At 44.1% G+C, this 26,744-nt stretch overlaps 1 protein-coding gene across 1 annotated transcript in view; it reads left to right on the plus strand.

The window, feature by feature from the left end:
* LOC109884403 (receptor-type tyrosine-protein phosphatase mu) overlaps window positions 1-26,744 on the plus strand; it is a 505,693-nt gene that overhangs the window by 459,405 nt on the left and 19,544 nt on the right. The window contains exons 31-33 of the mRNA XM_031806763.1: window positions 18,253-18,402; window positions 22,186-22,359; window positions 23,019-23,150. Coding sequence (XP_031662623.1) covers window positions 18,253-18,402; window positions 22,186-22,359; window positions 23,019-23,150 — 456 coding nt within the window. The remainder of the gene's footprint in view (window positions 1-18,252; window positions 18,403-22,185; window positions 22,360-23,018; window positions 23,151-26,744) is intronic.

Raw genomic sequence — 26,744 nt, forward strand, 5'->3', positions numbered from 1 at the left:
TTCCCTGACCAAGGCCCTTTTCCCCAAAATGCTCAGTTTGGCCAAGTTTGGCTTGGTGGTTCTAAACTTCTTCCATTTCAGAATGATGGAGGCCACGGTGTTCTTGGGGACCTTCAATGCTGCAGAAATGTTTTGGTACCATTCCCCAGATCTGTGCCTCGACACAATCCTGTCTCGGAACTCTACGGACAATTCCTTCGACCCCATGGCTTGTTTTTTGCTCTGACATGCTCTGTCAACTGTGGGATCTTATATAGACAGGAGTGTGCCTTTCCAAATCATGTCCAATCAATTGAATTTACCACAGGTGGACTCCAATCAAGTTGTAGAAACAGCTCAAGGATGATCAATGGAAACAGGATGCACCTGAGCTCAATGTTGAGTCTCATAGCAAGTGGTCTGAATACTTATGTAAATAAGGTATTTCAGTTTATTTTTTTAATAAACTGAAATGTGTATATTTATGAGGGAAAAAATATTCAATCAATTTTAGAATAAGGCTGTAATGTCCTCTCAGACAAATCCCACACACATTCACATACACTAAATATGCACACACAACACACACACACATACATACATACACAACACAAATACACATAAACACCCACTTTTCTACTCTGCCTGTATATAGCTCCACATTGATCTGGTACTTCCTGTATATAGCTCCACATTGATCTGGTACCCCCTGTATATAGCTCCACATTGATCTGGTACTCCCTGTATATAGCTCCACATTGATCTGGTACTTCCTGTATATAGCTCCACATTGATCTGGTACTCCCTGTATATAGCTCCACATTGATCTGGTACTTCCTGTATATAGCTCCACATTGATCTGGTACTCCCTGTATATAGCTCCACATTGATCTGGTACTTCCTGTATATAGCTCCACATTGATCTGGTACTCCCTGTATATAGCTCCACGTTGATCTGGTACTCCCTGTATATAGCTCCACATTGATCTGGTACTCCCTGTATATAGCTCCACATTGATCTGGTACTCCCTGTATATAGCTCCACATTGATCTGGTACTCCCTGTATATAGCTCCACATTGATCTGGTACTCCCTGTATATAGCTCCACATTGATCTGGTACTCCCTGTATATAGCTCCACATTGATCTGGTACTCCCTGTATATAGCTCCACATTGATCTGGTACTGGTACTCCCTGTATATAGCTCCACATTGATCTAGTACTCCCTGTGTATAGTTCCACATTGATCTGGTACTCCCTGTATATAGCTCCACATTGATCCGGTACTTCCTGTATATAGCTCCACATTGATCTGGTACTCCCTGTATATAGTTCCACATTGATCTGGTACTCCCTGTGTATAGTTCCACATTGATCTGGTACTCCCTGTATATAGCTCCACATTGATCTGGTACTTCCTGTATATAGCTCCACATTGATCTGGTACTCCCTGTATATAGTTCCACATTGATCTGGTACTTCCTGTATATAGCTCCACATTGATCTGGTACTCCCTGTATATAGCTCCACATTGATCTGGTACTGGTACTCCCTGTATATAGCTCCACATTGATCTGGTACTCCCTGTATATAGTTCCACATTGATCTGGTACTTCCTGTATATAGCTCCACATTGATCTGGTACTCCCTGTATATAGTTCCACATTGATCTGGTACTTCCTGTATATAGCTCCACATTGATCTGGTACTCCCTGTATATAGCTCCACATTGATCTGGTACTGGTACTCCCTGTATATAGCTCCACATTGATCTGGTACTCCCTGTATATAGTTCCACATTGATCTGGTACTCCCTGTGTATAGTTCCACATTGATCTGGTACTCAAATCAAATCAAATCAAATCAAATGTATTTATATAGCCCTTCGTACATCAGCTGATATCTCAAAGTGCTGTACAGAAACCCAGCCTAAAACCCCAAACAGCAAGCAATGCAGGTGGAGAAGCACAGTGGCTAGGAAAAACTCCCTAGAAAGGCCAATACCTAGGAAGAAACCTAGAGAGGAACCAGGCTATGTGGGGTGGCCAGTCCTCTTCTGGCTGTGCCGGGTGGAGATTATAACAGAACATGGTCAAGATGTTCAATGTTCATAAATGACCAGCATGGTCGAATAATAATAAGGCAGAACAGTTGAAACTAGAGCAGCAGCACAGTCAGGTGGAAGTTGAAACTGGAGCAGCAGCATGGCCAGGTAGACTGGGGACAGCAAGGAGTCATCATGTCAGGTAGTCCTGGGGCATGGTCCTAGGGCTCAGGTCAGTTGAAACTGGAACAGCAGCATGGCCAGGTGGACTGGGGACAGCAAGGAGTCATCATGTCAGGTAGTCCTGGGGCATGGTCCTAGGGCTCAGGTCCTCCGAGAGAGAGAAAGAAAGAGAGAAGGAGAGAATTAGAGAACGCACACTTAGATTCACACAGGACACCGAATAGGACTAGGACTCCCTGTATATAGCTCCACATTGATCCGGTACTTCCTGTATATAGCTCCACATTGATATAGACTCCCTGTATATAGCTCCACATTGATCCGGTACTTCCTGTATATAGCTCCACATTGATCTGGTACTCCCTGTATATAGTTCCACATTGATCTGGTACTCCCTGTATATAGCTCCACATTGATCCGGTACTTCCTGTATATAGCTCCACATTGATCTGGTACTCCCTGTATATAGTTCCACATTGATCTGGTACTTCCTGTATATAGCTCCACATTGATCTGGTACTCCCTGTATATAGCTCCACATTGATCTGGTACTGGTACTCCCTGTATATAGCTCCACATTGATCTGGTACTCCCTGTATATAGTTCCACATTGATCTGGTACTTCCTGTATATAGCTCCACATTGATCTGGTACTCCCTGTATATAGTTCCACATTGATCTGGTACTTCCTGTATATAGCTCCACATTGATCTGGTACTCCCTGTATATAGCTCCACATTGATCTGGTACTGGTACTCCCTGTATATAGCTCCACATTGATCTGGTACTCCCTGTATATAGTTCCACATTGATCTGGTACTCCCTGTGTATAGTTCCACATTGATCTGGTACTCCCTGTATATAGCTCCACATTGATCCGGTACTTCCTGTATATAGCTCCACATTGATCTGGTACTCCCTGTATATAGTTCCACATTGATCTGGTACTCCCTGTATATAGCTCCACATTGATCCGGTACTTCCTGTATATAGCTCCACATTGATCTGGTACTCCCTGTATATAGTTCCACATTGATCTGGTACTTCCTGTATATAGCTCCACATTGATCTGGTACTGGTACTCCCTGTATATAGCTCCACATTGATCTAGTACTCCCTGTATATAGCTCCACATTGATCTGGTACTGGTACTCCCTGTATATAGCTCCACATTGATCTGGTACTGGTACTCCCTGTATATAGTTCCACATTGATCTGGTACTCCCTGTGTATAGCTCCACATTGATCTGGTACTGGTACTCCCTGTATATGGTTCCACACTGATCTGGTACTCCCTGTATATAGTTCCACATTGATCTGGTACTCCCTGTATATAGTTCCACATTGATCTGGTACTCCCTGTATATAGTTCCACATTGATCTGGTACTCCCTGTATATAGTTCCACATTGATCTGGTACTCCCTGTATATAGCTCCACATTGATCTGGTACTCCCTGTATATAGCTCCACATTGATCTGGTACTCCCTTTATATAGCTCCACATTGATCTGGTACTCCCTGTGTATAGTTCCACATTGATCTGGTACTCCCTGTATATAGTTCCACATTGATCTGGTACTCCCTGTATATAGCTCCACATTGATCTGGTACTGGTACTCCCTGTATATAGCTCCACATTGATCTGGTACTCCCTGTATATAGTTCCACATTGATCTGGTACTCCCTGTATATAGCTCCACATTGATCTGGTACTCCCTGTATATAGCTCCACATTGATATGGTACTCCCTGTGTATAGCTCCACATTGATCTGGTACTCCCTGTGTATAGCTCCACATTGATCTGGTACTGGTACTCCCTGTATATAGCTCCACATTGATCTGGTACTCCCTGTATATAGCTCCACATCGATCTGGTACTCCCTGTATATAGCTCCACATTGATCTGGTGCTCCCTGTATATAGCTCCACATTGATCTGGTGCTCCCTGTATATAGCTCCACATTGATCTGGTACTCCCTGAATATAGCTCCACATTGATCTGGTACTCCCTGTATATAGTTCCACATTGATCTGGTACTGGTACTCCCTGTATATAGCTCCACATTGATCTGGTACTGGTACTCCCTGTATATAGCTCCACATTGATCTGGTACTCCCTGTATATAGCTCCACATTGATCTGGTACTCCCTGTATATAGTTCCACATTGATCTGGTACTGGTACTCCCTGTATATAGCTCCACATTGATCCGGTACTGGCACTCCCTGTATATAGCTCCACATTGATCTGGTACTCCCTGAATATAGCTCCACATTGATCTGGTACTCCCTGTATATAGCTCCACATTGATCTGGTACTCCCTGAATATAGCTCCATATTGATCTGGTACTCCCTGTATATAGCTCCACGTTGATCTGGTGCTCCCTGTATATATCTCCACATTGATCTGGTGCTCCCTGTATATAGCTCCACATTGATGTGGTACTCCCTGTATATAGCTCCACATTGATCTGGTACTCCCTGTATATAGCTCCACATTGATCTGGTACTGGTACTCCCTGTATATAGCTCCACATTGATCTGGTACTCCCTGTATATAGCTCCACATTGATCTGGTACTCCCTGTATATAGCTCCACATTGATCTGTTACTGGTACTCCCTGTATATAGCTCCACATTGATCTGGTACTCCCTGAATATAGCTCCACATTGATCTGGTACTCCCTGTATATAGCTCCACATTGATCTGGTACTGGTACTCCCTGTATATAGCTCCACATTGATCTGGTACTCCCTGAATATAGCTCCACATTGATCTGGTACTGGTACTCCCTGTATATAGCTCCACATTGATCTGGTACTCCCTGTATATAGCTCCACATTGATCTGGTACTGGTACTCCCTGTATATAGCTCCATATTGATCTGGTACTCCCTGTATATAGCTCCACATTGATCTGGTACTCCCTGAATATAGCTCCACATTGATCTGGTACTCCCTGTATATAGTTCCACATTGATCTGGTACTGGTACTCCCTGTATATAGCTCCACATTGATCTGGTACTCCCTGTATATAGCTCCACATTGATCTGGTACTCCCTGTATATAGCTCCACATTGATCTGGTACTGGTACTCCCTGTATATAGCTCCACATTGATCTGGTACTCCCTGTACATAGCTCCACATTGATCCGGTACTTCCTGTATATAGCTCCACATTGATCTGGTACTCCCTTTATACAGTTCCACATGATCTGGTACTTCCTGTATATAGCTCCACATTGATCTGGTACTGGTACTCCCTGTATATAGCTCCACATTGATCTAGTACTCCCTGTATATAGCTCCACATTGATCTGGTACTGGTACTCCCTGTATATAGCTCCACATTGATCTGGTACTGGTACTCCCTGTATATAGTTCCACATTGATCTGGTACTCCCTGTGTATAGTTCCACATTGATCTGGTACTCCCTGTATATAGTTCCACATTGATCTGGTACTCCCTGTATATAGTTCCACATTGATCTGGTACTCCCTGTATATAGTTCCACATTGATCTGGTACTCCCTGTATATAGCTCCACATTGATCTGGTACTCCCTGAATATAGCTCCACATTGATCTGGTACTCCCTGTATATAGCTCCACATTGATCTGGTACTGGTACTCCCTGTATATAGCTCCACATTGATCTGGTACTCCCTGTATATAGTTCCACATTGATCTGGTACTGGTACTCCCTGTATATAGCTCCACATTGATCTGGTACTCCCTGTATATAGCTCCACATTGATCTGGTACTCCCTGTATATAGCTCCACATTGATCTGGTACTCCCTGAATATAGCTCCACATTGATCTGGTACTCCCTGTATATAGCTCCACATTGATCTGGTACTGGTACTCCCTGTATATAGCTCCACATTGATCTGGTACTCCCTGAATATAGCTCCACATTGATCTGGTACTCCCTGTATATAGCTCCACATTGATCTGGTACTCCCTGAATATAGCTCCACATTGATCTGGTACTCCCTGTATATAGCTCCACATTGATCCGGTACTTCCTGTATATAGCTCCACATTGATCTGGTACTCCCTGTATATAGTTCCACATTGATCTGGTACTTCCTGTATATAGGTCCACATTGATCTGGTACTGGTACTCCCTGTATATAGCTCCACATTGATCTAGTACTCCCTGTATATAGCTCCACATTGATCTGGTACTGGTACTCCCTGTATATAGTTCCACATTGATCTGGTACTCCCTGTGTATAGTTCCACAATGATCTGGTACTCCCTGTATATAGTTCCACATTGATCTGGTACTCCCTGTATATAGTTCCACATTGATCTGGTACTCCCTGTATATAGTTCCACATTGATCTGGTACTCCCTGTATATAGTTCCACATTGATCTGGTACTCCCTGTATATAGCTCCACATTGATCTGGTACTCCCTGTATATAGCTCCACATTGATCTGGTACTCCCTGTATATAGCTCCACATTGATCTGGTACTCCCTGTGTATAGTTCCACATTGATCAGGTACTCCCTGTATATAGTTCCACATTGATCTGGTACTCCCTGTATATAGCTCCACATTGATCTGGTGCTGGTACTCCCTGTATATAGCTCCACATTGATCTGGTACTCCCTGAATATAGCTCCACATTGATCTGGTACTCCCTGTATATAGCTCCACATTGATCCGGGTACTTCCTGTATATAGCTCCACATTGATCTGGTACTCCCTGTATATAGTTTCACATTGATCTGGTACTTCCTGTATATAGGTCCACATTGATCTGGTACTCCCTGTATATAGCTCCACATTGATCTAGTACTCCCTGTATATAGCTCCACATTGATCTGGTACTGGTACTCCCTGTATATAGCTCCACATTGATCTGGTACTGGTACTCCCTGTATATAGTTCCACATTGATCTGGTACTCCCTGTGTATAGTTCCACATTGATCTGGTACTCCCTGTATATAGCTCCACATTGATCTGGTACTCCCTGTATATAGTTCCACATTGATCTGGTACTCCCTGTATATAGTTCCACATTGATCTGGTACTCCCTGTATATAGTTTCACATTGATCTGGTACTTCCTGTATATAGGTCCACATTGATCTGGTACTCCCTGTATATAGCTCCACATTGATCTAGTACTCCCTGTATATAGCTCCACATTGATCTGGTACTGGTACTCCCTGTATATAGCTCCACATTGATCTGGTACTGGTACTCCCTGTATATAGTTCCACATTGATCTGGTACTCCCTGTGTATAGTTCCACATTGATCTGGTACTCCCTGTATATAGCTCCACATTGATCTGGTACTCCCTGTATATAGTTCCACATTGATCTGGTACTGGTACTCCCTGTATATAGCTCCACATTGATCTGGTACTCCCTGTATATAGCTCCACATTGATCTGGTACTCCCTGTATATAGCTCCACATTGATCTGGTACTCCCTGAATATAGCTCCACATTGATCTGGTACTCCCTGTATATAGCTCCACATTGATCTGGTACTGGTACTCCCTGTATATAGCTCCACATTGATCTGGTACTCCCTGAATATAGCTCCACATTGATCTGGTACTCCCTGTATATAGCTCCACATTGATCTGGTACTCCCTGAATATAGCTCCACATTGATCTGGTACTCCCTGTATATAGCTCCACATTGATCCGGTACTTCCTGTATATAGCTCCACATTGATCTGGTACTCCCTGTATATAGTTCCACATTGATCTGGTACTTCCTGTATATAGGTCCACATTGATCTGGTACTGGTACTCCCTGTATATAGCTACACATTGATCTAGTACTCCCTGTATATAGCTCCACATTGATCTGGTACTGGTACTCCCTGTATATAGTTCCACATTGATCTGGTACTCCCTGTGTATAGTTCCACAATGATCTGGTACTCCCTGTATATAGTTCCACATTGATCTGGTACTCCCTGTATATAGTTCCACATTGATCTGGTACTCCCTGTATATAGTTCCACATTGATCTGGTACTCCCTGTATATAGTTCCACATTGATCTGGTACTCCCTGTATATAGCTCCACATTGATCTGGTACTCCCTGTATATAGCTCCACATTGATCTGGTACTCCCTGTATATAGCTCCACATTGATCTGGTACTCCCTGTGTATAGTTCCACATTGATCAGGTACTCCCTGTATATAGTTCCACATTGATCTGGTACTCCCTGTATATAGCTCCACATTGATCTGGTGCTGGTACTCCCTGTATATAGCTCCACATTGATCTGGTACTCCCTGAATATAGCTCCACATTGATCTGGTACTCCCTGTATATAGCTCCACATTGATCCGGTACTTCCTGTATATAGCTCCACATTGATCTGGTACTCCCTGTATATAGTTTCACATTGATCTGGTACTTCCTGTATATAGGTCCACATTGATCTGGTACTCCCTGTATATAGCTCCACATTGATCTAGTACTCCCTGTATATAGCTCCACATTGATCTGGTACTGGTACTCCCTGTATATAGCTCCACATTGATCTGGTACTGGTACTCCCTGTATATAGTTCCACATTGATCTGGTACTCCCTGTGTATAGTTCCACATTGATCTGGTACTCCCTGTATATAGCTCCACATTGATCTGGTACTCCCTGTATATAGTTCCACATTGATCTGGTACTCCCTGTATATAGTTCCACATTGATCTGGTACTCCCTGTATATAGTTCCACATTGATCTGGTACTCCCTGTATATAGCTCCACATTGATCTGGTACTCCCTGTATATAGCTCCACATTGATCTGGTACTCCCTGTATATAGCTCCACATTGATCTGGTACTCCCTGTATATAGCTCCACATTGATATGGTACTCCCTGTGTATAGCTCCACATAGATCTGGTACTGGTACTCCCTGTATATAGCTCCACATTGATATGGTACTTCCTGTGTATAGCTCCACATTGATCTGGTACTGGTATTCCCTGTATATAGCTCAACATTGATATGGTACTCCCTGTATATAGTTCCACATTGATCTGGTACTCCCTGTATATAGCTCCACATTGATCTGGTACTCCCTGTATATAGCTCCACATTGATCTGGTACTCCCTGTATATAGCTCCACATTGATCTGGTGCTCCCTGTATATAGCTCCACATTGATCTGGTGCTCCCTGTATATAGCTCCACATTGATCTGGTACTCCTTGTATATAGCTCCACATTGATCTGGTACTCCCTGTATATAGTTCCACATTGATCTCGTACTGGTACTCCCTGTATATAGCTCCACATTGATCTGGTACTGGTACTCCCTGTATATAGCTCCAAATTGATCTGGTACTCCCTGTATATAGCTCCACATTGATCTGGTACTCCCTGTATATAGTTCCACATTGATCTGGTACTGGTACTCCCTGTATATAGCTCCACATTGATCTGGTACTGGTACTCCCTGTATATAGCTCCACATTGATCTGGTACTCCCTGAATATAGCTCCACATTGATCTGGTACTCCCTGTATATAGCTCCACATTGATCTGGTACTCCCTGAATATAGCTCCACATTGATCTGGTACTCCCTGTATATAGCTCCACATTGATCTGGTGCTCCCTGTATATAGCTCCACATTGATCTGGTGCTCCCTGTATATAGCTCCACATTGATCTGGTACTCCCTGTATATAGCTCCACATTGATCTGGTACTGGTACTCCCTGTATATAGCTCCACATTGATCTGGTACTCCCTGAATATAGCTCCACATTGATCTGGTACTCCCTGAATATAGCTCCACATTGATCTGGTACTCCCTGTATATAGCTCCACATTGATCTGGTACTCCCTGAATATAGCTCCACATTGATCTGGTACTCCCTGAATATAGTTCCACATTGATCTGGTACTGGTACTCCCTGTATATAGCTCCACATTGATCTGGTACTGGTACTCCCTGTATATAGCTCCACATTGATCTGGTACTACCTGAATATAGCTCCACATATATCTGGTACTCCCTGTATATAGCTCCACATTGATCTGGTACTCCCTGAATATAGCTCCACATTGATCTGGTACTCCCTGTATATAGCTCCACATTGATCTGGTGCTCCCTGTATATAGCTCCACATTGATCTGGTGCTCCCTGTATATAGCTCCACATTGATCTGGTACTCCCTGTATATAGCTCCACATTGATCTGGTACTGGTACTCCCTGTATATAGCTCCACATTGATCTGGTACTCCCTGAATATAGCTCCACATTGATCTGGTACTCCCTGTATATAGCTCCACATTGATCTGGTACTCCCTGAATATAGCTCCACATTGATCTGGTACTCCCTGTATATAGCTCCACATTGATCTGGTGCTCCCTGTATATTGCTCCACATTGATCTGGTGCTCCCTGTATATAGCTCCACATTGATCTGGTGCTCCCTGTATATAGCTCCACATTGATCTGGTACTCCCTGTATATAGCTCCACATTGATCTGGTACTCCCTGTATATAGCTCCACATTGATCTGGTACTCCCTGTATATAGCTCCACATTGATCTGGTACTCCCTGTGTATAGCTCCACATTGATCTGGTACTCCCTGTGTATAGCTCCACATTGATCTGGTACTGGTACTCCCTGTATATAGCTCCACATTGATCTGGTACTCCCTGTGTATAGCTCCACATTGATCTGGTACTCCCTGTATATAGTTCCACATTGATCTGGTACTGGTACTCCCTGTATATAGCTCTACATTGATCTGGTACTGGTACTCCCTGTATATAGCTCCAAATTGATCTGGTACTCCCTGTATATAGCTCCACATTGATCTGGTACTCCCTGTATATAGTTCCACATTGATCTGGTACTGGTACTCCCTGTATATAGCTCCACATTGATCTGGTACTGGTACTCCCTGTATATAGCTCCACATTGATCTGGTACTCCCTGAATATAGCTCCACATTGATCTGGTACTCCCTGTATATAGCTCCACATTGATCTGGTACTCCCTGAATATAGCTCCACATTGATCTGGAACTCCCTGAATATAGCTCCACATTGATCTGGTACTCCCTGTATATAGTTCCACATTGATCTGGTACTGGTACTCCCTGTATATAGCTCCACATTAATCTGGTACTGGTACTCCCTGTATATAGCTCCACATTGATCTGGTACTCCCTGAATATAGCTCCACATTGATCTGGTACTCCCTGTATATAGCTCCACATTGATCTGGTACTCCCTGAATATAGCTCCACATTGATCTGGTACTCCCTGTATATAGCTCCACATTGATCTGGTACTCCCTGTATATAGCTCCACATTGATCTGGTACTCCCTGTATATAGCTCCACATTGATCTGGTACTCCCTGTATATAGCTCCACATTGATCCGGTACTTCCTGTATATAGCTCCACATTGATCTGGTACTCCCTGTATATAGTTCCACATTGATCTGGTACTTCCTGTATATAGCTCCACATTGATCTGGTACTGGTACTCCCTGTATATAGCTCCACATTGATCTAGTACTCCCTGTATATAGCTCCACATTGATCTGGTACTGGTACTCCCTGTATATAGCTCCACATTGATATGGTACTGGTACTCCCTGTATATAGTTCCACATTGATCTGGTACTCCCTGTGTATAGTTCCACATTGATCTGGTACTCCCTGTATATAGTTCCACATTGATCTGGTACTCCCTGTATATAGTTCCACATTGATCTGGTACTCCCTGTATATAGTTCCACATTGATCTGGTACTCCCTGTATATAGCTCCACATTGATCTGGTACTCCCTGAATATAGCTCCACATTGATCTGGTACTGGTACTCCCTGTATATAGCTCCACATTGATCTGGTACTCCCTGTATATAGCTCCACATTGATCTGGTACTGGTACTCCCTGTATATAGCTCCACATTGATCTGGTACTCCCTGTATATAGTTCCACATTGATCTGGTACTGGTACTCCCTGTATATAGCTCCACATTGATCTGGTACTCCCTGTATATAGCTCCACATTGATCTGGTACTCCCTGTATATAGCTCCACATTGATCTGGTACTCCCTGAATATAGCTCCACATTGATCTGGTACTCCCTGTATATAGCTCCACATTGATCTGGTACTGGTACTCCCTGTATATAGCTCCACATTGATCTGGTACTCCCTGAATATAGCTCCACATTGATCTGGTACTCCCTGTATATAGCTCCACATTGATCTGGTACTCCCTGAATATAGCTCCACATTGATCTGGTACTCCCTGTATATAGCTCCACATTGATCCGGTACTTCCTGTATATAGCTCCACATTGATCTGGTACTCCCTGTATATAGTTCCACATTGATCTGGTACTTCCTGTATATAGGTCCACATTGATCTGGTACTGGTACTCCCTGTATATAGCTCCACATTGATCTAGTACTCCCTGTATATAGCTCCACATTGATCTGGTACTGGTACTCCCTGTATATAGCTCCACATTGATCTGGTACTGGTACTCCCTGTATATAGTTCCACATTGATCTGGTACTCCCTGTGTATAGTTCCACAATGATCTGGTACTCCCTGTATATAGTTCCACATTGATCTGGTACTCCCTGTATATAGTTCCACATTGATCTGGTACTCCCTGAATATAGCTCCACATTGATCTGGTACTCCCTGTATATAGCTCCACATTGATCTGGTACTCCCTGTATATAGCTCCACATTGATCTGGTACTCCCTGTATATAGCTCCACATTGATCTGGTACTCCCTGTATATAGTTCCACATTGATCTGATACTGGTACTCCCTGTATATAGCTCCACATTGATCTGGTACTGGTACTCCCTGTATATAGCTCCACATTGATCTGGTACTCCCTGAATATAGCTCCACATTGATCTGGTGCTCCCTGTATATAGCTCCACATTGATCTGGTACTCCCTGTATATAGCTCCACATTGATCTGGTGCTCACTGTATATAGCTCCACATTGATCTGGTACTCCCTGTATATAGCTCCACATTGATCTGGTGCTCACTGTATATAGCTCCACATTGATCTGGTGCTCCCTGTATATAGCTCCACATTGATCTGGTACTCCCTGTATATAGCTCCACATTGATCTGGTACTCCCTGTATATAGCTCCACATTGATCTGGTACTGGTACTCCCTGTATATAGCTCCACATTGATCTGGTACTCCCTGTATATAGCTCCACATTGATCTGGTACTCCCTGTATATAGCTCCACATTGATCTGGTACTCCCTGTATATAGTTCCACATTGATCTGATACTGTTACTCCCTGTATATAGCTCCACATTGATCTGGTACTGGTACTCCCTGTATATAGCTCCACATTGATCTGGTACTCCCTGAATATAGCTCCACATTGATCTGGTACTCCCTGTATATAGCTCCACATTGATCTGGTACTCCCTGAATATAGCTCCACATTGATCTGGTACTCCCTGTATATAGCTCCACATTGATCTGGTGCTCCCTGTATATAGCTCCACATTGATCTGGTGCTCCCTGTATATAGCTCCACATTGATCTGGTACTCCCTGTATATAGCTCCACATTGATCTGGTACTCCCTGTATATAGCTCCACATTGATCTGGTACTGGTACTCCCTGTATATAGCTCCACATTGATCTGGTACTCCCTGAATATAGCTCCACATTGATCTGGTACTCCCTGTATATAGTTCCACATTGATCTGGTACTGGTACTCCCTGTATATAGCTCCACATTGATCTGGTACTCCCTGTATATAGCTCCACATTGATCTGGTACTCCCTGTATATAGCTCCACATTGATCTGGTACTGGTACTCCCTGTATATAGCTCCACATTGATCTGGTACTCCCTGAATATAGCTCCACATTGATCTGGTACTCCCTGTATATAGCTCCACATTGATCTGGTACTCCCTGAATATAGCTCCACATTGATCTGGTACTCCCTGTATATAGCTCCACATTGATCTGGTACTCCCTGTATATAGCTCCACATTGATCTGGTACTCCCTGAATATAGCTCCACATTGATCTGGTACTGGTACTCCCTGTATATAGCTCCACATTGATCTGGTACTCCCTGTATATAGCTCCACATTGATCTGGTACTGGTACTCCCTGTATATAGCTCCACATTGATCTGGTACTCCCTGTATATAGCTCCACATTTATCTGGTACTCCCTGAATATAGCTCCACATTGATCTGGTACTCCTGTATATAGTTCCACATTGATCTGGTACTGGTACTCCCTGTATATAGCTCCACATTGATCTGGTACTCCCTGTATATAGCTCCAAATTGATCTGGTACTCCCTGTAAATAGCTCCACATTGATCTGGTACTGGTACTCCCTGTATATAGCTCCACATTGATCTGGTACTGGTACTCCCTGTATATAGCTCCACATTGATCTGGTACTCCCTGTATATAGCTCCACATTGATCTGGTACTCCCTGAATATAGCTCCACATTGATCTGGTTTTCCCTGTATATAGCTCCACATTGATCTGGTACTCCCTGTATATAGCTCCACATTGATCTGGTACTCCCTGTATATAGCTCCACATTGATCTGGTACTCCCTGAATATAGCGCAACATTGATCTGGTACTCCCTGTATATAGCTCCACATTGATCTGGTCTCCCTGAATATAGCGCCACATTGATCTGGTACTCCCTGTATATAGCTCCACATTGATCTGGTACTCCTTGTATATAGGTCCACATTGATCTGGTACTCCCTGTATATAGCTCCACATTGATCTGGTACTACCTGAATATAGCTCCACATTGATCTGGTACTCCCTGAATATAGCTCCACATTGATCTGGTACTCCCTGTATATAGCTCCACATTGATCTGGTGCTCCCTGTATATAGCTCCACATTGATCTGGTGCTCCCTGTATATAGCTCCACCATTGATCTGGTACTCCCTGTATATAGCTCCACATTGATCTGGTACTCCCTGTATATAGCTCCACATTGATCTGGTACTGGTACTCCCTGTATATAGGCTCCACATTGATCTGGTACTCCCTGAATATAGCTCCACATTGATCTGGTACTCCCTGTATATAGTTCCACATTGATCTGGTACTGGTACTCCCCTGTATATAGCTCCACATTGATCTGGTACTCCCTGTATATAGCTCCACATTGATCTGGTACTCCCTGTATATAGCTCCACATTGATCTGGTACTGGTACTTCCCTGTATATAGCTCCACATTGATCTGGTACTCCTGAATATAGCTCCACATTGATCTGGTACTCCCTGTATATAGCTCCACATTGATCTGGTACTGGTACTCCCTGTATATAGCTCCACATTGATCTGGTACTTCCCTGAATATAGCTCCACATTGATCTGGTACTCCCTGTATATAGCTCCACATTGATCTGGTACTCCCTGTATATAGCTCCACATTGATCTGGTACTCCCTGAATATAGCTCCACATTGATCTGGTACTGGTACTCCCTGTATATAGCTCCACATTGATCTGGTACTCCCTGTATATAGCTCCACATTGATCTGGTACTGGTACTCCCTGTATATAGCTCCACATTGATCTGGTACTCTCCTGTATATAGCTCCACATTTATCTGGTACTCCCTGAATATAGCTCCACATTGATCTGGTACTCCCTGTATATAGTTCCACATTGATCTGGTACTGGTACTCCCTGTATATAGCTCCACATTGATCTGGTACTCCCTGTATATAGCTCCAAATTGATCTGGTACTCCCTGTAAATAGCTCCACATTGATCTGGTACTGGTACTCCCTGTATATAGCTCCACATTGATCTGGTACTGGTACTCCCTGTATATAGCTCCACATTGATCTGGTACTCCCTGTATATAGCTCCACATTGATCTGGTACTCCCCTGAATATAGCTCCACATTGATCTGGTACTCCCTGTATATAGCTCCACATTGATCTGGTACTCCCTGTATATAGCTCCACATTGATCTGGTACTCCCTGTATATAGCTCCACATTGATCTGGTACTCCCTGAATATAGCGCAACATTGATCTGGTACTCTCCCTGTATATAGCTCCACATTGATCTGGTCTCCCTGAATATAGCGCCACATTGATCTGGTACTCCCTGTATATAGCTCCACATTGATCTGGTACTCCTTGTATATAGGTCCACATTGATCTGGTACTCCCTGTATATAGCTCCACATTGATCTGGTTCTACCTGAATATAGCGCCACATATATCTGGTACTCCCTGTATATAGCTCCACATTGATCTGGTACTCCCTGTATATAGCTCCACATTGATCTGGTACTACTCCCTGAATATAGCGCCACATTGATCTGGTACTCCCTGTATATAGCTCCACATTGATCTGGTACTCCCTGTATATAGCTCCACATTGATCTGGTGCTCCCTGTATATAGCTCCACATTGATCTGGTACTCCCTGTATATAGCTCCACATTGATCTGGTACTCCCTGTATATAGCTCCACATTGATCTGGTAACTCCCTGTATATAGCTCCACATTGATCTGGTACTCCCTGTATATAGCTCCACATTGATCTGATACTCCCTGTATATAGCTCCACATTGATCTGGTACTCCCTGTATATAGGTCCACATTGATCTGGTACTCCCTGTATATAGCTCCACATTGATCTGGTACTCCCTGTATATAGCTCCACATTGATCTGGTACTCCCTGTATATAGCTCCACATTGATCTGGTACTCCCTGTATATAGGTCCACATTGATCTGGTACTCCCTGTATATAGCTCCACATTGATCTGGTACTCCCTGTATATAGCTCCACATTGATCTGGTACTCCCTGTATATAGCTCCACATTGATCTGGTACTGGTACTCCCTGTATATAGCTCCACATTGATCTGGTACTTCCCTGTATATAGCTCCACATTGATCTGGTACTCCCTGTATAGCTCCACATTGATCTGGTACTTCCCTGTAGCTCAACACTTGTGTATTTTATTCCTTGTGTTACTATTTTCTTTGTATTAGAATTTAATTGACTCTTCATCGTTAGTTAAAGGCTCGTAAGCGATGTTCCCTCTAAGCTGCCTGCGTAGCTGGTGCATGGTGTTTCCTCCGACACATTGGTGCGGCTGGCTTCTGGGTTAAGTGGGCATTGCGTCAAGAAGCAGCGCGTCTTGGTTGGAGTCGTGTTTCGGGGGACGCACGGCTCTCGACCTCACCTCTCCCGAGTACCGTAGGGGAGTTGCAGAGATGAGACAAGTAACTACCAATTGGATAGCAGGTAATTGAGGAGAAAAAGAAAATGAGAAAAATCTATTTTAAAAAATTTAACTGAAGGCGGATACAGACTCAATGTTCACTGTAACGTGTTTAAAGTTATACAGAATGTTCAAGTTGGTTCTCAGCAGACCTGAAATTTGTCTCAACTTTTTTTTGGGGGGGGGAAAGTTGCTCGTAAGCGAGCATTTCACTGAAAAGTCTACACCTGTTATGTTTGGCGCATGTGACAAATATACTAAAATATTCTATAGGATATGTTGCTGGTAAATGTTGATGTCATAGATGAAACACAGCAACAAACCGTCAGGGAATGATGAGGCCTTGTGTTGAACCAGACACAACAACATACAGTAAAAAACAGTCAATCAGGGAAGATAAACCAGATGCTGAACTGTATTTGACTCCCCTTCAACACCTCTGTGTGTGTGTGTGTGTGTGTGTGTGTGTGTGTGTGTGTGTGTGTGTGTGTGTGTGTGTGTGTGTGTGTGTGTGTGTGTGTGTGTGTGTGTGTGTGTGTGTGTGTGTGTGTGTGTGTGTGTGTGTGTGTGTGTGTCTGTGTGTGTGTGTGTGTGTGTGTGTGTGTATGTGTGTGTGTGTGTCGTCTTTGACTCCCCTTCCATCACTTCTGTTATCTTATATTATTTTGTTACTGATTTAGCCTCGTTTTAGTTCTTGTCTGTAGTCACCACATAAAACGCATCAACTATTTCTGACCTTTTCATAAAATATTGATATTTTCTTTCCCCAGGAGCAGTATGTCTTTATCCACGACGCCATCTTGGAGGCGTGTCTTTGTGGTGACACCACCATCCCAGCCAATCAGCTTCGCTCGGTCTACTATGACATGAACCGATTGGACCCCCAGACCAACTCCTCCCAGATTAAAGAGGAGTTCAGGGTGAGATTCTCGTCCGTAGGGGTCCTTCCTCATTCAGGGTGAGGAGTAGACAGACATATTTTACAGAAGAAAACCTCATCTGCAAAAAGAAAACAAATACTGATAATGTAGGTAAGGGCTTTCCAATCAGTGGCTCTTTCCCAACAAACATGGAGGACCGTTGAAACCATCCCTTTTAGAAACAGCTCGGTGGCTATTGGACCATCCTTTAAAGACCATGTGACCCTCTAACCCCTAGTATCTCTGTGTCTCTCTCCAGACTTTTAACATGGTGACTCCTACGTTGCATGTGGAGGACTGTAGATTCGTCCCACTGTAACCCACTGTAGCATACTGTAACCCACTGTAACATACTGTAACCCACTGTAACCTACTGTAACCCACTGTAACCCACTGTAACATACTGTAACCCACTGTAACATACTGTAACACACTGTAACATACTGTAACCCACTGTAACCTACTGTAACCCACTGTAACCCACTGTAACCCACTTTAACCTACTGTAATCTACTGTAACCCACTGTAACCTACTGTAACCTACTGTAACCCACTGTAACCTACTGTAACCTACTGTAACCCACTGTAACCTACTGTAACCCACTGTAACCCACTGTAACCCACTGTAACCCACTGTAACATACTGTAACCCACTGTAACCTACTGTAACCTACTGTAACCCACTGTAACCTACTGTAACCCACTGTAACCCACTGTAACCCACTGTAAACTACTGTAACCTACTGTAACCCACTGTAACCCACTGTAACCTACTGTAACCCACTGTAACCCACTGTAACATACTGTAACCCACTGTAACCTACTGTAACCTACTGTAACCCACTGTAACCTACTGTAACCTACTGTAACCCACTGTAACATACTGTAACCCACTGTAACCTACTGTAACATACTGTAACCCACTGTAACCTACTGTAACCTACTGTAACCTACTGTAACCCACTGTGACCTACTGTAACCTACTGTAATCTACTGTAACCCACTGTAACCTACTGTAACCCACTGTAACCCACTGTAACATACTGTAACCCACGGTAACCTACTGTAACCCACTGTAACATACTGTACCCCACTGTAACCTACTGTAACCCACTGTAACCCACTGTAACATACTGTAACCCACTGTAACCCACAGTACCAACTGTAACCCACTGTATTATCATGTAACCCACTATAACCCACTGTATTGCCATGTAACCCACTATAACCCACTGTAACCCACTGTATTGCCCTGTAACCCACTATAACCCACTGTAACCCCCTGTATCGCCCTGTAACCCACTATAACCCCCTGTATTGCCCTGTAACCCACTATAATCCCCTGTATTGCCCTGTACCACTGTATTGCACTGTATCGCCATGTAACCCACTGTAACCCCCTGTATCGCCCTGTACCCCACTATAACCCACTGTAACCCCCTGTAACCCACTGTAACCCACTGTATTGCCCTGTAACCCACTGCATCAAATCAAATCAAATGTATTTATATAGCCCTTCGTACATCAGCTGATATCTCAAAGTGCTGTACAGAAACCCAGCCTAAAACCCCAAACAGCAAGCAATGCAGGTGTAGAAGCACGGTGGCTAGGAAAAACTCCCTAGAAAGGCCAAAACCTAGGAAGAAACCTAGAGAGGAACCAGGCTATGTGGGGTGGCCAGTCCTCTTCTGGCTGTGCCGGGTGGAGATTATAACAGAACATGGCCAAGATGTTCAAATGTTCATAAATGACCAGCATGGTCGTATAATAATAAGGCAGGACAGTTGAAACTGGAGCAGCAGCACGGTCAGATGGACTGGGGACAGCAAGGAGTCATCATGTCAGGTAGTCCTGGGGCATGGTCCTAGGGCTCAGGTCCTCAGAGAGAGAGGACCCACTGTAACCCATGGTATTGCCCTATAACCCACTCTAACCCACTGTAACCCACCGTATTGCCCTATAACCCACTGTAACCCCCTTTAACCCCCGTATCCCATAGTAACCCACTGTATCACCCTGTAACCCACCGTAACCTACTGTAACCCACGGTAATCCACTGTAACCTACTGTATCACCCTGTAACCCACTGTATTGCCCTGTATCACCCTGTAACCCACTGTAACCCACTGTATTGCCCTGTAACCCACTGTATCGCCCTGTAACCCACTGTATCGCCCTGTAACCTACTGTATCGCCCTGTAACCCACTGTAACCCACTGTAATGCCCTGTAACCCACTGTATCGCCCTGTAACCTACTGTAACACACTGTAACTCACTGTAACCCACTGTAATGCCATGTAATCCAATATAACCCACTGCATCAACCTTTAACCCACTGTAACCCACTGTATTGCCATGTAACCCACTGTAACCCACTGTATCGCCCTGTAACCCACTGCATTGCCCTATAACCCACTGTAACTCACTCTATCACCCTGTAACCCACTGTATCGCAATGTAACCTACTGTATCGCCCTGTAACCCACTGTAACCCACTGTAATGCCCTGTAACCCACTGTATCGCCCTGTAACCCACTGTACCTACTGTAACTCACTGTAACCCACTGTAATGCCATGTAATCCAATATAACCCACTGCATCAACCTTTAACCCACTGTAATCCACTGTAACCCACTGTATTGCCCTGTAACCCACTGTAACCCACTGTATCGCCCTGTAACCCACTGCATTGCCCTGTAACCCACTGTATTGCCCTGTATCGCCCTGTAACCCACTGTATTACCCTGTATCACCCTGTAACCCACTGCATCACCCTGTAACCAACTGTATCGCCCTGTAACCCACTGTATCACCCTGTAACCCACTGTAACCCACTGTATCACTCTGTAACCCACTGTAAACCACTGTATTGCCCTGTAACCTACTGTAACCCACTGTAACTCACTGTAACCCACTGTAATGCCATGTAATCCAATATAACCCACTGCATCAACATTTGACCCACTGTAATCCACTGTAACCCACTGTATCGCCCTGTAACCTACTGTAACCCACTGTAACTCACTGTAATGCCATGTAATCCAATATAACCCACTGTATCGCCCTGTAACACACTGTATCGCCCTGTAACCCACTGTATTGCCCTGTAACCCACTGTAACCCACTGTATCGCCCTGTAACCCACTGTATCGCCTTGTAACCCACTGTATCGCCCTGTAACCCACTGTAACCCACTGTATTGCCATGTAACCCACTGTATTGCCCTGTATCGCCCTGTAACCCACTGTATTGCCCTGTATCGCCCTGTAACCCACTGTATTGCCCTGTAACCCACTGTATCGCCCTGTATCGCCCTGTAACCCACTGTATTGCCCTGTAACCCACTGTATCGCCCTGTAACCTACTGTATCGCCCTGTAACCCACTGTATTGCCCTGTATCGCCCTGTAACCCACTGTATCACCCTGTAACTCACTGTAACCCACTGTATCACCCTGTAACCCACTGTATTGCCCTGTATCGCCATGTAACCCACTGTATCGCCCTGTAACCCACTGTATCGCCTTGTAACCCACTGTATCACCCTGTAACCCACTGTAACCCACTGTATCACCCTGTAACCCACTGTATTGCCCTGTATCGCCATGTAACCCACTGTATTGCCCTGTAACCCACTGTATTGCCCTGTATCGCCCTGTAACCCACTGTAACCCACTGTATTGCCCTGTATCACCCTGTAACCCCCTGTATTGCCATGTAACCCACTGTAACCCACTGTATCACTCTGTAACCCACTGTAACCTCTACTGTCTCTCTCTCCAGACTCTGAACATGGTGACTCCTACGTTGCGGGTGGAGGACTGTAGTATCGCCCTGCTCCCCAGGAACCACGAGAAGAACCGCTGTATGGATGTTCTTCCTCCTGACCGCTGTCTGCCCTTCCTCATCACCATCGACGGAGAGAGCTCCAACTACATCAACGCTGCTCTTATGGACGTATGTCACACACACACACACACACACACACTGCATACACACACACACACACACACACTCACTCTGCAAACACACACGTTCAATGCTGCACTCATGGACGTAAGGACTTAACTCTCAGTAGTCTGTTCTCAGATCTGTTTGTGCTGTTGCCATGACCATAGGAATTATCAAGACAGCATAAAATCAGATCTGGGTCCAGGCTATCCCCTCAATATCTAGAAAACCTGTAGTCAATGGAAATAGTCGTTAGGAGTTTAATTAAAATCTCTCCCTCCCTCCCTCCCTCCCTCCCTCCCTCCCTCCCTCCCTCCCTCCCTCCCTCCCTCCCTCCCTCCCTCCCTCCCTCCCTCCCTCCCTCCCTGCCTCCCTGCCTTTCTCCCCCTCCCTCCCCCCTCTCCCTCTCTACCCCTCCCCCTCCATCCCTCCCCCCTCCCTCCCTACCCCTCCCCCTCCCCCTCACCCCTCCCTCCCTGCCTCTCTCCCCTCCCTACCCCTCCCCCTCCCTCCCTCCCTCCCTCCCTCCCTCCCTCTCTCCCCCTCCCTACCCCTCCCCCTTCCTCCCTCCCTCCCCCTCCCTCCCTCCCTCCCTGCCTCTCTCCCCCTCCCTCCCCTCCCTACCCCTCCCTCCCTCCCGGCCTCTCTCTCCCTCCCTCATGTAGAGTTATAAGCAGCCGTCAGCGTTCATCGTGACCCAGCATCCTCTACCCAACACAGTGAAGGATTTCTGGAGGCTGGTGTTGGACTACCACTGCACCTCCATAGTGATGCTCAATGACGTCGACCCAGCACAGGTACACACACACACACACACACAGACACACACACACAGACACAAACACACACTAACGCACAGACACAGACACACACACACACAGACACACACACACACACCACACACACACACATGGACACACACTAACACACACAGACAGACACACACAAATGCATTTTCCCACATGTACACATACACACAATTCTATGGGAGTTAGTATATTGTCTGAAATGGACTGTGAAATAGACAGCATCTGAAGTAGTTTTTTTCCGTGAATAGGACCTTGTATGTAAGACTCCAGCTAAGAGAAAAATTTAAGAATAGCTTTGTGTGTCTACAAAAGGCCTAGAACACACACAAGGACTCATAACTTCCGACACACACACACCACAAGGACAGAGACATTCAGTCTCTTGTTACGTTATGGCTTGGCGTGCCTCAAGCAACCCACCTCGACAACATGCGGTGAAATTGCAGAGCGCCAAATGTCAGATTTCAGAAATCGTAATGAAAATACAAGTGTCATATGTAATTTAAAAGATAAACTTCTTGTTAATCCAGCCGCTTTGTCAGATTTCAAAAAAGGCTTTACGGCGAAAGCACACCATTACGATTATCTGAGGACAGCGCCCCGCATGAAAACATTATTCAGCCAAGCAGATGCCACGAAAGTCAAAAATAGCGATAAACTAAATCCCTTACCTTTTGAAGATCTTCATCTGGTTGCAATCACAGGGGTCCCAGCTGGTCCTTTTGTTCGATAAAGTCTTTATATCCCATAAAAGTATGTTTGTTTGGCACGCTTCATTCATTAATCCACCGGTTTCACCTCATTCAAAATGACAATGAATCCCAAATGTTACCAATAAACTTGGTCCAAACATGTCAAACAATGTTCCTAATCAATCCTCAGTGACAAGCAGATGCCACGAAAGTCAAAAATAGCGATAAACTAAATCCCTTACCTTTTGAAGATCTTCATCTGGTTGCAATCACAGGGGTCCCAGCTACATAACAAATGGTCCTTTTGTTCGATAAAGTTTAAATAAAAACATAAAAGTATGTTTGTTTGGCACGCTTCATTCATTAATCCACCGGTTTCACCTCATTCAAAATGCATACACAATGAATCCCAAATGTTACCAATAAACTTGGTCCAAACATGTCAAACAATGTTCCTAATCAATCCTCAGGTACCCTAATGTGTAAATAAATCATACATTTTAAGATGGAACATAGTATATTCAATACAGGAGATAAATAACCCTCACCGGAGCACAATCATTTTCTAGCCAAACAGATGCATCACGAAAGTCAGAAATAGCTATAAAATAAATCTCTTACCTTTGAAGATCTTCATCTTTTTGCAATCCCAAATGTCCCAGTTACACAATGAATGGTCGTTTTGTTCGATAAAGTCCTTCTTTATATCCCAAAATGTCAGTTTATTTGGCGCGTTTGATTCAGAAATGCACTTGTTCCAGCTCGCCCAACATGCCTACAAAGGAATATAAGAAGTAACTTGTAAACTTGGTCCAAACATTTCAAACAACGTTTGTAATCCAACCTCAGGTATTCTAATATGTAAATAATCGATCAAATTTAAGACGGAATAAACTGTTTCCAATACCGGAGGAAAAACAACGATAATTCTTCATTTTTCAAAAAAAAAACATCGAACAATTTCTAAAGACTGTTGACATCTAGTGGAGGCCATAGGAACTGCAGTCTGGATCCTAAATGTTTTCTTTTCCCATAGAAAAGCATTGGAAAATCAAATGACCTCAATTTCTTTCCACCCTGGATGCATATTCTAGGAAAATGTTATGTCTGGTGCAAACCCAACACCTCTCATCACCCCAAGAACATCATCCCCACAGTGAAGCAGGGTGGTGGCAGCATCCTTTTAGCTTCTGGGCCTGAGTAACAGGCAGTTTACTTTGGGCTCCTCAGTCAAACTTCGGAATACTGCCCCCTATCCCTAAAAAGTTTTATTCGAGAAAGATATCAGGCACCAGAGATAGAGTGAGACATGGCAAGAGAAGAGAAGGAGCATGTGTAGAATACAGTAGAGTTACAGTGGAGTAGATAGAAGACAGATACATGAAAAAGTATTCACCCCACCGCCCCCTTGGCGTTTTTCCTATTTTGTTGTTTTACAAACTATAATTTACGTTTATTTTTATATGGATGTCATGTAATGGACATACGCAAAAAAGTCTGAATTGGTGAAGTAAAATTTTAAAAATAACTTAAAGTGTATATGTATTCACCCCCTTTGCTATGAAGCCCCTAAATAAGATCTGGTGCAACCAATCACCTTCAGAAGTCACATCATTAGTTAAATAAAGTCCACCTGTGTTCAATCTAAGTGTCACATGATCTGTCCCATGATCTCAGTATATATACACCTGTTCTGAAAGGTCCCAGAAAGGTCCCTGCAACACCACTAAGCAAGGGGCACCACCAAGCAAGCAGCACCATGAAGACCAAGGAGCTCTCCAAACAGGTCCTGGGTTGGATTATAAAAAAATATCCGAAACTTTGAACATTCCACGGAGCACCATTACATCCAATATAAAAAAAATGAAAGAAAATGACAGCACAACAAACATGCCAAGAGAGGGCCGCCCATCAGAACTCACAGACGAGGAGGGCATTAATCAGAGAGGCAACAAAAAGACCAAAGATAACCCTGAAAGTGCTGCAAAGCTCCACAGCAGAGATTGGAGTATCTGACCATAGGACCACTTTAAGCCGTGCACTCCACAGAGCTGGGCTTTACGGAAGAGTGGCCAGAAAAAGCTGTTGCTTAAAGAAAGAAATAAGCGAACACGTTTGGTGTTCGCCAAAGGGCTTGTGGGAGACTCCCCAAACATATGGAAGAAGGTACTCTGGTCAGATGAGACTAAAATTGAGCATATTGGACATCAAGGAAAATGTTATGTCTGGTGCAAACCCAACACCTCTCATCACCCCAAGAACACCATCCCCACAGTGAAGCAGGGTGGTGGCAGCATCCTGCTGTGGGGATGTTTTTCATCAGCAGGGACTGGGAAACTGGTCAGAATTGAGGGAATGATGGATGAATGTTTGTCTTCCAGAGATTTGAGACTAGGACTGAGGTTCACCTTCCAGCTGGACAGTGACCCTAAGCATACTGCTAAAGCAACACTTGAGTGGTTCAAAGGAAACATTTAAGTGTCTTCAAATGGCCTAGTCAAAGCCCAGACCTCAATCCAATTGAGAATCTGTGGTATGACTTAAAGATTGACTTAAAGATTGCTGTACACAAGTGGAACCCATCCAACTTGAAGGAGTTGGAGCAGTTTTGCCTTGAAGAATGGGCAAAAATCCCAGTGGCTATATGTGCCAAGCTTATAGAGACACACTCGAAGAGATTTGCAGCTATAATTGCTGCAAAAGGTGGCTCTACAAACTATTGACTTTGGGAGGGGTGAATAGTTATGCATGGTCAAGTTTTCAGTTTTTTGTTTGTTTCACAAGAAATTATATTTTGCATCTTCAAAGTGGTAGGCATGTTGTGTAAATCAAATGATACAAACCCCCCCCAAAAAATCTATTTTAATTCCAGGTTGTAAGGCAAGAAATT

The sequence above is a fragment of the Oncorhynchus kisutch genome, linkage group LG27, assembly GCF_002021735.2.
Source record: "Oncorhynchus kisutch isolate 150728-3 linkage group LG27, Okis_V2, whole genome shotgun sequence".
Taxonomy (NCBI): domain Eukaryota; kingdom Metazoa; phylum Chordata; class Actinopteri; order Salmoniformes; family Salmonidae; genus Oncorhynchus; species Oncorhynchus kisutch.